The sequence below is a fragment of the Myotis myotis genome, unplaced genomic scaffold, assembly GCF_014108235.1.
Source record: "Myotis myotis isolate mMyoMyo1 unplaced genomic scaffold, mMyoMyo1.p scaffold_m19_p_9, whole genome shotgun sequence".
NCBI classification, from domain to species: domain Eukaryota; kingdom Metazoa; phylum Chordata; class Mammalia; order Chiroptera; family Vespertilionidae; genus Myotis; species Myotis myotis.
Genome location: NW_023416401.1, coordinates 60,979,029 through 60,992,282, shown reverse-complemented (window position 1 = coordinate 60,992,282; position 13,254 = coordinate 60,979,029). Strand labels below are relative to the sequence as shown.

The 13,254-nt window shown below is 48.4% G+C and overlaps 1 protein-coding gene across 8 annotated transcripts in view; it reads left to right on the top strand.

Moving 5' to 3' along the window:
- Window positions 1-12,169, top strand: part of ASXL1 (ASXL transcriptional regulator 1) — a 62,758-nt gene extending 50,589 nt beyond the window's left edge. For 7 of the 8 annotated variants that reach the window (XM_036321137.1, XM_036321140.1, XM_036321139.1 and 4 more), the window contains 9 exons: window positions 1,200-1,320; window positions 1,397-1,494; window positions 2,047-2,140; window positions 2,601-2,753; window positions 3,988-4,151; window positions 4,249-4,345; window positions 5,642-5,747; window positions 6,036-6,669; window positions 7,399-12,169. In XM_036321137.1, coding sequence (XP_036177030.1) covers window positions 1,200-1,320; window positions 1,397-1,494; window positions 2,047-2,140; window positions 2,601-2,753; window positions 3,988-4,151; window positions 4,249-4,345; window positions 5,642-5,747; window positions 6,036-6,669; window positions 7,399-10,233 — 4,302 coding nt within the window. In that variant the 3' untranslated portion in view covers window positions 10,234-12,169. The remainder of the gene's footprint in view (window positions 1-1,199; window positions 1,321-1,396; window positions 1,495-2,046; window positions 2,141-2,600; window positions 2,754-3,987; window positions 4,152-4,248; window positions 4,346-5,641; window positions 5,748-6,035; window positions 6,670-7,398) is intronic. The other variant, XM_036321141.1, reaches the window with a different exon arrangement.
- The last annotated feature ends 1,085 nt before the right edge of the window (window positions 12,170-13,254 follow it).

The window sequence follows — 13,254 nt, the reverse complement described above, 5'->3', positions numbered from 1 at the left end:
TTTGTGGATGTCCTTTATAAATTTCTGGTATATTTGTAAGAGGTAAAGTCATGATTTTACCTAACCTCCACATACTTTTATTCAAAGAAGACATCCCGTTCCAACTTATCTCTGCTCATCTCTTCTCTCCAAATTCCAGTATTCATCCTAGTTTCAAGATGTAAGGTAGCTCCTAATTTTTTCTTAGGGATGGGTGGAGTTTAATTCTGAGACTCTACAACAGAGCCTGCTAGAAGAAGCATTTATTAGTTGAAACTTGGAGTGGAGCACTCCTCCATACTCTTGCTTCATTTTCACTATCTTACTTTAGATCTTCATCATTTTCATTTCTGTCAGTGTGATTCTTCTTCCTCCAGACTTCCCATGCTTAACAGAATGAAATTTCTAAAACTCAAATCATTCCCCTGACTACAGAGACGCCATGTGCCCTTGACCACAATAGAACCTGGGACCCTTCAGTCTGCAGGCTGATGCTCTATCAACTGAGCCAAACCAGTTAGGGCAGCTAACATCTTTTTTTATTTTTTTAAGAATTTATTTTAGTAAATTGATGAGAGAGAGAGAGAGAGAGATAGAGAGAGAGAGAGAGAGAGAGAGAGAGAGAGAGAGAAAGAGAGAGAGAGAGAGAGAAACATTGATGTGAGAGAGAAACATCGATTGGTTGCCTCCTGCATGCACTCCTGACCGGGAATCAAACCTGCCACCTTTTGGTGTAGAGGACAGTGCTCTAACCAACTGAGCCGTCCAGGCCAGGGATTAGCGAACACCTTTTAAAACTGAGCTTTTTGGAAGCTTATCTCCCTGATTCTTAATCCAGTTTCTGTACCCCATGCCCTCTTAAACTTCAGGACTTAGATGCCCCTCTTCTGAGCTGCTGCATTTCTCTGTGTACCTCTCACTGTGCTTTGGAGTATAATAGGTTTGATTTCTCTTCCCCACTCAGTTCAGCTCCTTGAGGCTAGGCCTGTTTCCTACTCCTGATATCCCACCCTATCCCCAGAAACTAGCATTTATAGGGGTCACCCATAAATATTTAGTGAATGATTGAGTGCAGAGTTTTATCTCACTTTCTTGATATATGTTTGAAAAGAACTTGCTGAGAAAGTCAGAAAGGGAAAAGCAATACATGTTTAGAAATTACTACTGTGCTTGATCGATTTGTAGGGTTTTGCTCACCCTAGTTTTCCTTCCTGTCACAGAAGGATGCCCTGCAGTGGTCTCGCAATCCAGCCGCAGTGGAGGGAGAGGAGCCAGAGGACACAGCTGATGTAGAGAGCTGTGGGTCTAATGAAACCAGCACTGTGAGTGGTGAAAATGATGGTAAGTGCCCTTAACAAGATGGGTAAAGAGCCATAAGCAGTTATTAGGCACTAACCTTTATTTCCCTCCCTTCCAGTATCACTTGATGAAACATCTTCTAATGCATCCTGTTCTACAGAATCTCAGAGTCGGCCTCTTTCCAATCCCAGGGACAGCTACAGAGCTTCCTCACAGGTAGGGAGGAGAGTTGGTGATAGGGGGATAAGAGAGGCCAGGCACAGATAGGACTGTCCATCCTATAGTTAATTGTGATGTGTGTTTGAAGAGTGGAGAAAGTCAATTTGGTCTCCACCTGTTAGTACCTTTTAAAAGTGGGCCGGAGGAAAAGTGGGTCATAGATCTGACAGCAGAGTGATTTGTTGTTGTTTTTTCTCTCTTTACATGGCTGGATAACCAGGGAGAAGTAGAGCATTGTGTAGAATGGGGAGAATGGGAGCCGGGGAGTTAGTGGTTTGAATTTTGGCCCTTTCACTCACGAGCTTTGGGACCTTGGGCAAATTCCTTATCTGTAAAATGGGGATAATGGTAGATTCTTCTCAGCGTGGGTGATGCTTGGCACAGGGACTGGCACCTGGCCCAATAACAGTGCTGCTGTTAGCATTACCTGCCTGAGTTCGTCGAATACAAACTCTGTTTTACAAGACGGTGAGTGGAGACATAGTGGAGAGGGACTGCACTGTGGCCTTGCAGGTGACTCAGATTCTTTGGATTCCTCTGGGGATATAGGCAAACAAGCAAAAGAAAAAGACTGGTGTGATGCTGCCTCGAGTTGTCCTGACTCCTCTGAAGGTAAACGGGGCCCACGTGGAATCTGCATCAGGTATGTATGAGATCTGGGTTGTGGTGCCTCTTCCTCAGCTCCTGGGGCTACCTCCCAGAGGCAGCAGTTTCTGACCTAGGTAGTGCAATGCCAGTGGAGTCAGGAGACCCTCCTCTGGCAGCAGCACTCTGTGGTGGCGAGACCTGACCTAGGTTCCAGTGCTGGGCTCTGCCGTGCCCTCCCCGTTGCCTCACAGGGTGGCTGTGAAGGTCGGATGGAGTGTGCAGGTGCTTTTTGTAAAAGGTGCAGTGCTGTACAAACTAAGATGGCAGTTTGGCATTCTTATATGGTATTTTAAAGCCAGCGCCTGCGGTGTTGAGCTCTGACAGCCCAAGGCTGGGCCATGGAAGCACCCGGTATAGCTGGCAGCACCTCAGGGAGAGTTGGGAGAAGGAAGCTTGTCTAAGAGCCATGGGCATGGCGGGTGATACTTTTGACCAGTGGAATGATGTGCCTTCAGGGTTCTCGGGCCGCCAAGCCGATGGCGAGAGTGGCAGCCCGTCCAGCAGCAGCAGCGGCTCTCTGGCCCTGGGCAGCGCTGCTATTCGTGGCCAGGCCGAGGTCGCCCGGGACCCTGCCCCGCTCCTGAGAGGCTTCCGGAAGCCGGCCACAGGTGAGTGGCTTGGCACTCATTTCTTTGCCTGTAAAGGGGGCCCCTGCAGGCCAAGTGACATGAAGAAGTCTACTTCTTTTACCAGTTTATCTTGGGTGGTCCTCTGTTTTTTGTTTAATTTTACCTTGCATTTTGGTTATTCCACATATAGATAGTCTCTGCTAGACTGAGAGAGAGTTCCTTGTGGGCAAAGATGGTGCCACATTGCTCCTCGTATGTCCCTGTAAGGGCCTAGTCTGCCTGCTTTAGTGGTCTTGCTCAGTCTGTCTATGTGAGTGAAAATTGCTTCTGAGCTTCTCAGTGAAGAATTCCAACATCCATTTTCTTTCTTTTTTAACATCCTGCCATATTTGTTCTCAGCATCGTAGTCTCTGTCAGATGCCCTTTTCTATAGCCCAGTCAGCATATTGAGTGGAAGCCTAATTTGAATTTGGGAGATGCAAACAAATTCAGTAGTGTGCACCTCCCATACCCAGTAGGTTTACTTACAAGGCCAATATACTGTTTGCTATTTCAGGATTTATATCTCAAAGCCCACATGCTGGCTGTTTGTAGATGGGCCACAAGAAACCATTAAGAGTTAGCTTGTGAAATTAGAATAAACCATTGCCCAAACCGGAACTAGGTCTGCTTTTCCAATTCCTCAGCAGTGCTCAATCTAAGATTAACAGGTGTCTATTCTAAGTGATTTTTAAAAAAAAATTAAAGTAACATTTGCTGAGGCTTCTGTGAGAGGTATTGACATTTTCGTGGGCTTTAAACAACCCTTAGTACCTTTCTGCATGGAGATCATACCTCTTCGGCCCATTCACAAGAAGGCTTCTGCAGATTTTCCCATAGGACGATAATAGATTTGCTTTTAGACAACTTCCATCATTTCACCAGCTGACTTTGTGGAACTTGTTCTCCAGCTTTGGAGGGAGGGTCAGGGCCTGCCCTGCCTGGTTTTATGGGGAAGTGTGTCCTCTTCAGGCTGTGACACAGCCTAGTACAGTCTTATGTGAGAAGATGCAGCCCAAGTGTTGTCTTGGGATTGCTGGCAATGACAGTTACCTGGGGAGAATAATTGTAACATATAGGTTAGGGTGTACTGGGTAGTCGAGCAGATTGTGTGCTGATAAGTTCTGAGTAGCTTGGGTGCCACCAAAGTTTCCCCCTACAGTTAGCATTTGTTTCTTCTGCTTTTAGAAGCTGAAAATGTATACGTTACTTTTTATTGCTTCAAAAATCACAGGTCAAATGAAGCGCAACAGAGGGGAAGAGGTAGATTTTGAGACACCTGGGTCCATTCTTGTCAATACCAACCTTCGGGCCCTGATAAATTCTCGGACCTTCCACGCCCTGCCATCCCACTTCCAGCAGCAGCTCCTTTTCCTCCTGCCTGAAGTGGACAGACAGGTACGGATACGCCGCCTCTTCTATGCTTCTCTCTGAGCGAGCTTGTGTTGTCCTTCTAAGTTTTTTATTTATCGGGTTATGTGCCTGATCCTTCTAGGTGGGGACAGACGGCCTGTTGCGTCTCAGCAGCAGTGCACTGAATAACGAGTTTTTCACCCACGCGGCTCAGAGCTGGCGGGAACGCCTGGCTGATGGTGAGTAGACGTTCTTATCTCAGATTGTTTGAGAGGTACCTGCCATGTGTGGTATCACTTGTTTCCTGATATTTAAAACCCCATTTTTACCAATTTATCTCTTTTTCCAAGGGGTATTTAGTGTAAGGCAGGCTTTCCTCACAACACTAATAAATGTGGCAGGTGTTAATGTGCTTCATAGCTTTAGAAGGTACAGGGTATTGGGCTTTCATTGTTTTGTGTGTAAATATCCGTCTGCATTGCCTCTTCATCATTAAACCTGTCAACGCCTATTCTTTCCATTAAACGTGGTGTTGTCTGGATGGACGGAGGAAAGTGCGCTGTGGCATTGAGCTACAATGTTAATCTTTACCAGATGCTCTGTTTTTAGACATCGCCACTTGGAGTGATTGTTAGCTTCTCCTACTTTAGTTTTGTGGGGAAGGTACAGGAGAGTGTGTTGGGAAGTCCCTGAGACCTCTTCCAGGTTCAGTGCTTGACTAGGAGGATTTACAGCACTCAGCATAGAGTCTTCTTCATGGCTGTAGTTTATTACAGCAAAAGAATACAGAGTGAAAGAATACAGAGCGAACGACTTCAGCAAAGGTGAAGTCCAGGGAAACCAGGAGCAAGCTTTCAAGGTCCTCTCCCAGTAGAATCACACAGGATGCGCTCAGTTCCCCCAGCACCGAGCTGTGACAGCACATGTGAAATGTAGTCTACCAAGGAAGCTTGTTAAAGACTTGGTGCTCAGGGTTTTATCAAGGGCTGATCATGTAGCATGCCTGTGCCTGGCACATACCCAAATTTCAGATTCCCCAAAGGAAAGCAGGTGCTCGCCATAAACCATCTTGTTTGCAGAAACAGTTTAGGCACAGTGAGCCATTCATATTAGTTTGGGGGTGGGAACCCTCCCCAAATCCAGGTTCCCAGATGTCAGCCAAGGGCCAACCTTGTAAGCAGTCCTTTCTAAGGATAAGCAATCAGGCCTGCTAGGTTAACTTTTTTCTTCACAGGAAGTAAGAATGGTTCTTTGGTTTGTTTTTGTTTTGCTTTTTTGAACAACGTGTTGCTGTTTGAAGACTAAGTTTCCCTTTTAACAGACATGTTAGTTTTGTCCTGAGAAGAGCATGATGTGAGAGATCCTTTGGAGAAGACGGAAACCAGTGTGAAGATAGTGAGGGTAAAAAAAAAAAAAGAAGATCTCTAAATCCACCAAAGTCATATGTATTTTGAAAATGGAGGAAGTAGAACTACTTTCCATAAGACACATGAATATCCTGAATGCATGTACTCAGAAGTTTTATTTCTCTCTAGGTGAATTCACTCATGAGATGCAAGTCAGGATACGGCAGGAAATGGAGAAGGAAAAGAAGGTGGAACAATGGAAAGAAAAGTTCTTTGAGGACTACTATGGACAGAAGTAAGGCACTTGGTTGCTGAGAGTGTTGGTCTGGGATTTGGGGGGGATAAAGGCAGATGTTCTCCAAGTTGTGCATACTTTTGTGTTGAATGAGAATGTGGAGATTGCCTGACGTGGCTCATTTAGCCTAATGCCATATGGAAGGAAGCTACCAGAGCCTATGGTTAATATTATGCACCATTTAGGTTCACTTGGTTCTGAGATATCTAATATCTGGGTGTGTCATTCATAGATACAATAAGCATGCTTTCTCTGCCCTGTAACTGACGGTGTGAGTTTGGTTTGCAGGTTGGGTTTGGCCAGAGAAGAGTTGTTGCAGCAGAACGTGGGCCAGGAGGAGGCTGAAATCAAGAGTGACTTGCGAGTCCCAGGAGGATCAGCACGGCCACAGCGTGGTCCAGCCACCCGGCAGCGAGACGGGCATTTCAAGAAACGCTCTCGGCCAGATCTCCGAACCAGAGCCAGAAGGAATCTGTACAAGAAACCGGAGCTAGAACAAGGAGGGATTGTTAAAGACACACAGCCTGTGGCACCTGACATCCCCCTCTACAAGGATGGGGAGGCTAAGACTGATTCAGCAGGGGCAGGCAGTCCCCACCTTCCTGGCACATCCTCTGCAGTGCCTGACTCCGAGAGTCCCAGATTCACAGTGGAGACGGGAGCTTCCCTGATCCAAACTGATCCTGACGACCTGGCACGGGCCTCTGCCTCTCCAGACAGAATTCCCAGCTTGCATCAGGAGACTGTTGATCAGGAACCTAGAGATCAGAAGAGGAAATCCTTTGAGGAGGCAGCCTCTGCATCCTTTCCCGAAAAGAAGCCCCGGCTTGAAGATCGTCAGTCCTTTCGTAACACAATTGAAAGTGTTCACTCCGAAAAGCCACAGCCCACCAAAGAGGAGCCCAAAGTCCCGCCCATCCGGGTAGGAGGCCGTTTCCCCTTGAGGGCCAGGCGATTTGTGGAGCCCCTTTGCAGGACCCTTGTGTTGATTAAGTGGGCGTGTAGAGCCCTCTACAAGAGAGCCATTCCTGAGACCAGTTTGACAATTGGGGATGAGGGTCTTCTCTGCTTCACTGGTGTGTTCACTCTGTTGAAGTTATCTCTAGAGGTCAGAATCCTGTGGGGGGTTTACATTTTTTATTAGGTGGTGTTAGATTCTTTGTATAGTGACTCCCATAGTCCCACCAGAAATTAAATTTAGAAGTGCAGCATGTAACAGCCCTTGAGCAGAGCCTTCTGAGAATGGTGTGCTGTTGCGGACCGCCATTTCACCATGACACTTTCATTTTTAACACATTGTGGACAGGTCATGAGAATTCTCGCTTCATATTACACAGTGTTTTACGAAGTATCATACTTTAAAAAGATATTAGCTTGTAAGAATGTAATAAATAACTTCAAAATGCAACGGGTATTTAATTTTAAAGCGTGCCTTTAGCATTTATGTAAAACATTTTTTGTACTCGTTCAATAGGAACTTATCTAGCACTGGGTAAAGCTAGTAATAAAACTACTGGTCCGCAATATGTTAAGGAAAATGATTTAATTCTCTAGGCCATGGCCCCTAAGCTACTAGACTCCTAATTTAGCTTTACAGTGCCTAGGTCAGAACACCCAGTCAATTAAAACTTTTCTAATTCTTCTCTTGCAGATACAACTTTCACGTATCAAACCACCCTGGGTGGTTAAAGGTCAGCCCACTTACCAGATATGCCCCCGAATTGTCCCCATCACGGAGTCCTCCTGCCGGGGCTGGACTGGTGCCAGGACCCTCGCAGACATTAAAGCCCGTGCTTTGCAGATCCGAGGGGCGAGAGGCCACCACTGCCATCGAGAGGCGGCCACCACTGCCATCGGAGGGGGGGGTGGCCCGGGTGGAGGTGGCGGCAGGACCACCGATGAGGGAGGTGGCAGAGGCAGCAGCAGTGGTGATGGTGGTGAGGCCTGTGGCCACCTTGAGCCCAGAGGAGCCCCGAGCACCCCTGGAGAGTGTGCGTCAGATCTACAGCGAACACAACTACTGCCGCCTCGTCCTCTAAATGGGGAGCACACCCACGTTGGAACTGCTACACCCAGAGCCAGGAGGGAGCACCTGGCTTCTCTCAGAGAGGAGGAGAACTCCCTACAGAGGGCACCAGATGCAAGCAGGCGAGAAGATGTCTCCCAACTCCTCATGGCTCCCACTGGGGACCAGCCATGCCAGGCTTTGCCCCCACTGTCCTCCAAAACCCCAGCACCTGAGAGATTAGTTGAGCAGCCTACCTTGCATCTAGATGTTAGAACTGAAGGTGAATCTGATACCACTTCCCGGGAAAGGGATAATAAAGAGCAAAGACCCACACTTCTCCCTGACGATGGTCCTATTCAGTCTCTGGTGGGGGATGTTATATTAGAAGGAGGAACTGGCCAGACTCTGGACAGGGACAGTAATCCAACTGTGAAGGATCCTGTGAATGTGACCCCCAGTTCCACCCCTGAGTCGTCATTGACAGGCTGCGTACAGGACAGACAATTAGGACTTGGTGACTCATGCCCACCCATGAAGGGAAGAGCTACTATACAAGAAGACCTGAAAACCGAGGCTGGCTTCTCCAATGTGGGACAGCTCAAACCAGACTCCAGAGAGAACGTCCCATCTGTCCAGCCCCAGGTTGGAGAAGAGTGGGAGAAGGCTGCTCCCCTCATTCCTGCATTGCCTGGGGGTTTGACAGCCGAAGATGGTTTAGATCTCTCCAGCTGTCCTTCACTTGGGACAGTGCCATCTCACAGGTGCAGTGACAGCCCAGGGAATGACTGCCAACAGGTGGAAGTTGAAAACGTGAAAATCAATGGAGACTCTGAAGCACTGAGTCCTCACAGCGAATCCACAGACACAGCCTCTGACTTTGAAAGCCACCTCTCTGAGAACAGCAGTGATGCTGACCCTACTGAAGCCACAGTGATGGAGAGGTCCTCGGTGGTGGACAAAGAGGAGAACCACGATTGGAACCACTCTGCCTCACTTGCCAAAATGAATGGTGACCATAGTCTGGTTAAAAGGACAGACAGGATGGTTGCTCCTCAGAGCTGGGTGTCTCGCGTATGTGCAGTCCCCCAAAAGATCCCAGATTCCCTGCTGCTGGCCAGTACCGAGTACCAGCCGAGGCCTGTGTCCCTGGGCAGGCCTGGGTCCTCAGTGGAGGCCACTAACCCACTCGTGATGCAGTTGCTGCAGGGCAACTTGCCCCTGGAAAAGGTCCTTCCTCCAGCCCTCTCTGGCAGCAGACTGGAACCTCCACGACTCCCACTTGCCAAAGAGCAGGGAATGGGATCTTTGCAAGATCCTGGGGGAAACAGTTGTATGGTGGGCAGGAGCAGCCCTGGTCCTTTAAGAGCTTTGAAGGAACCTCTTCTACCCGACAGCTGTGAAGCCAACACTGATCTTGCCAGACTGGAGGCCACCCAGGCTCCTGGAACACCCCAAAAGATTTCCAAGATGGTCCCAAGTTTAGATTCCCTATATCCAGTGACCAATCCGACAGCTGCCTCTGGGAAAATAGAAGTGGATTCCAAAGAGCAGTTCTCTTCCTTTAGTTGTGAAGAACAGAAGAAAGGCCGAGATCTGCCCCAGTGCAGTAATTCAAATGCTGCCCCAGGCAAAAGTCCAGGAAATCTCACTACCTCGAGAGCCCCTTGTTTCTCATCTCCAAATGTGATCTCCATGGGTCCTGATCAGACAGGCCGGGCCCGGGGTGATCAGAACAGTGCTGGAGGTCAAGGGAAGAAGCTCTTTGGCTCTAGAAACCTGGCTGCAACCCTTCAGTGCCCCAAGCCTATGGCGCCAGTCCCGCTGCCCGCTGATGCCCCTCCTGGTTTTCCCAGTAGGAAGTTGGGGCCAAGTAAAAACTCTGTGTCTGGTGGGGTACAGACTGCCAGGGAAGACTGGGCTCCAAAGACACCACCTGCCTCTGTTGGCAGCATCAAGAGTGAAAAGACTTTTGTGGGGGCGCCTCTCAAGGCAAATGCAGAAAACAGAAATGAAGCTGGACCCGGTCCTCGGGATCTGGTGGATCACTTGCAAGCGATGCCCTTTGTCCTTGACCTGCCCTTCTGGAAATTGCCTCGAGAGCCTGGGAAAGGTCTCAGTCAACCTCTCGAGCCTTCTTCTATCCCCTCCCAACTCAACATTAAACAGGCATTTTATGGGAAGCTTTCTAAACTCCAGCTAAGTTCCACCAGCTTTAATTATTCCTCCAGCTCCCCAGCCTTTCCCAAAGGCCTTGCTGGAAGTGTGGTGCAGCTGAGCCACAAAGCAAACTTTGGTGCGAACCACAGTGCATCACTTTCCTTGCAAATGTTCACCGACAGCAGCACAGTGGAAAGCATCTCGCTCCAGTGTGCGTGCAGCCTGAAAGCCATGATCATGTGCCAGGGCTGTGGTGCGTTCTGTCATGACGACTGTATTGGACCCTCCAAGCTCTGTGTATTGTGCCTTGTGGTAAGATAATAAATTATGGCCATGGGAAAAGTTGTATATTTAGTGTGTGTATTTTGATAATGATTGATCTTAAGTCTGTATACAGAATATCATTGATACAGTAGACTGTCTCTTCAGGCAGAAGCACTCTTGCCTCTCCCTAACATTTATAGTGCTAAAGGCCTCTGTCACTTAGCAACCTTCCTGTCTTGCTGGAGGGGCTTTCCACAGGGCAACTTGTTGGGCTGCAACTGGCCAGCTGAGCCCTCATGTAGACAGAGCCTGGTGAGGTGTAGGGAGCCTGCCTGACACCCAGAGGGACCTGAAATTGAAGAAAGAAGGTTGTTCTCCACACAGGGAACTAACCTACCTGAACTAAGTAGAAATGTCAGTCTTCCGCCGCCCCCTCCCTGCCACCTTTCCTCCTACTATTATGGGGAGGTGATGGTTGGGGAAGAACCAGCACAGGGTTAAGGTAACTCCCAGCAGTGCCCACCAGGGGGCTCAAGTACCTGCTGACCTCAGGGTCACAGTTCATTCTGATGCCAGTTGATGGATTTAACCTTTGGTTCTGTTGCTGAAGCAAATATGGGACTTTGCTGACTCATTACAACCCACTGGCCCACAGGAGCTTTTGGAACCTTTGAATAGACCTGCTTGGACAATTGGGTTGAGCATAAGGTCATCGATCTGAAAATCCCACCTGTAGACCTTGTCAGTCACATGTCCAGATGTTTGGCAGGTGAATGCCTCTGCCTGACACCTTCCCGGTCACTTTGGACTCATGGGAGCGGGCATCTCCACACACCTATGTATCTGAAAAATCATTTTACATTTCAAAGCAGTGTGTGTTTCTTATTTTTATATTTTTAACTCTATCCTTGGATGTATAAAGTGAATTTTTTGGCTTCTGTAAGTATGCTCTATGCACCTCTAATGTTTTATCATGTATTTATATGTTGTACACAGTACTGGCCGATTCTGTAAATGGATGTATTATATAGACAACACGAACGTCTCTCCCTTACTTCACGTTTTGGGCATCATCGCATTAAAGTGGTGTAATAGACTTCTCTCCACCTGTGTCAGAGCCACTGCATGCTGTGCTGCCCAACTTGAGTGATTAACTTGTGATCTGCCAGGTTGGCCCGGTGCCCTGTCATGGTGCACCCAGGGGACCTGCTGCAGCCTGCAGAGCCAGAGTCAGCCTGCCTGTCCACTGCTGAGCAAATGCATCTTGCTCCTCACATCTCTTCTCCAACCTTCACTGGCTGCTCACTGCCATATGTGACAAATCACCACCACCAGTGTTAAGTGCTTCTGAACTCGAGGGTGAGTGCCCTGGGCAGCCTCAGGTGGGCCTTCTAGACCTAGCTCCAGGGCCACTGCCTGTCAGCAATACCTGGGACCATGTTCTCCTGGGGCCATAGAGCTCCTTTTGACAGCAGGTTGGGGAAGAAACAGGCAGGCCTGCTGCCTGCCTCTCTCCCAACACATTTCTAACAAATAGATGTCTCCATAGTTGTCTTTCCTCACCCTGCTTCCTGCCTTATTTCTTGTACCTCAACTTGTTGCAGAGTTGAGTCCTTGTTTAACTCCAGTCTCCTTGTGTGAGTGCTTATGTGTGAAGTATAAAATTGGTATGACTTCAGCAGATCTCATTTCATCTGAGAGGTCTTCCCTTTCCCATTTCATCCAGTGTGGCATTTTTGTCATCTGAAGCATGAGTGAGAAGTTGGCAGTGATGTGGTGATTTCAATGCAGTATTGGCCAAGTCCAAGTTGTCAACTTTAAGAGTCTGTTTACCAAAGACAGGGAGCAGAGGCCCAAGTGTGTTTGATCCTCTTCTTCCTTCTGTTGTGACCTTTGAGGCCACTCTAGGGTCTAGTCCATGGGGCTGCCCAGAGAAAGCGCTGCTCTTGTATGTCTCCTGTGGTTTTGGAAAAATAAACCTGTACAACCTGCACTTGGTCTCCGTCATCTTCTGTGGCTCCCCACCCCCTCCCAGTGGGAAGGAAGGTTCAGCTGGAGTGTAGAAGCAAATGCCAGCTCCCTCCCCTCGGCTCGAGCTCATGTGGTGTAAGGTGCTCCTTTGTGAGATGAGACTTAGAGGTATAACTTGTCAATTTCACTCTAGACCGCGTGACTTGGCAAACTTTCCCACTGTGCACTGGAAGCGGAAATTAATGCAAGTGGTGAGGATGCTCATCTCCACTGCCTCACTGAGCCTGAGATTGCTTGAGAGCTTCCTAATGGCTGATGATCTGTGGGAGGGTGAACAGTTCTGACCTTGAAAAGCCATAAACACGGGCATCTGCGCAGCAGCAGGCAGCAGTGAGGGAGGTGCTGCCTGCAGACCGAGGCTAAGTGGCTTCCAGCCTGCAGGGGTTGACTTCAGTCCTCACACCTACTGGACTACTTAAATACGTGATTTTGTGCTTCGTAGGATCTATCTTAGTATCTAAATATGCCAAGAGTAAAAAAAAACCGTAAAAACCCAACATGATGAGAAGTAAAGATGAACTAAAAGAAGGATCCGTTGACTTGTTTCCTATGAGTTGGAGAAAATAGACTGTGTGGTGGGATCCCTTGGGGCCAGTTCAAGCTGCAACTTTGTGGTGCTGCAGGTGCAGTTGGAGAAGTTACGGTTGGGCTCCATGGGCAGCCACCTGGTGGTGAAGATGTGTCCGTGTACCTTCATGTCATAGGATCTGTGCATGTAGTCTGCAGGAGTTTAGAATGCATTAGGGTCCAGAGTTGCATCTCATTAGCGAGGCAGAATAGTGCGGTGGATTAGAGTACAGGCCCTGCTGCCTGCCCACACTGTGATTGCCAGTTACTCAGCCTCTGCCAACTTTTCCATCTGAATGGGGATGGTAGCTCCTACTTCATAAAGTTACTAGGGCCTGGCACATAGTAAGTACTCCAGACTGTTAAATGCACCAAGCCAGGCAATCACTCCATGAATTTATAATAGGATCTGTATGGCTCTTGCTTGACCCTCACCCCGGAGGGGAGCTGTGGAGGTGCGGGCCTGTGAGCGGAAATCTG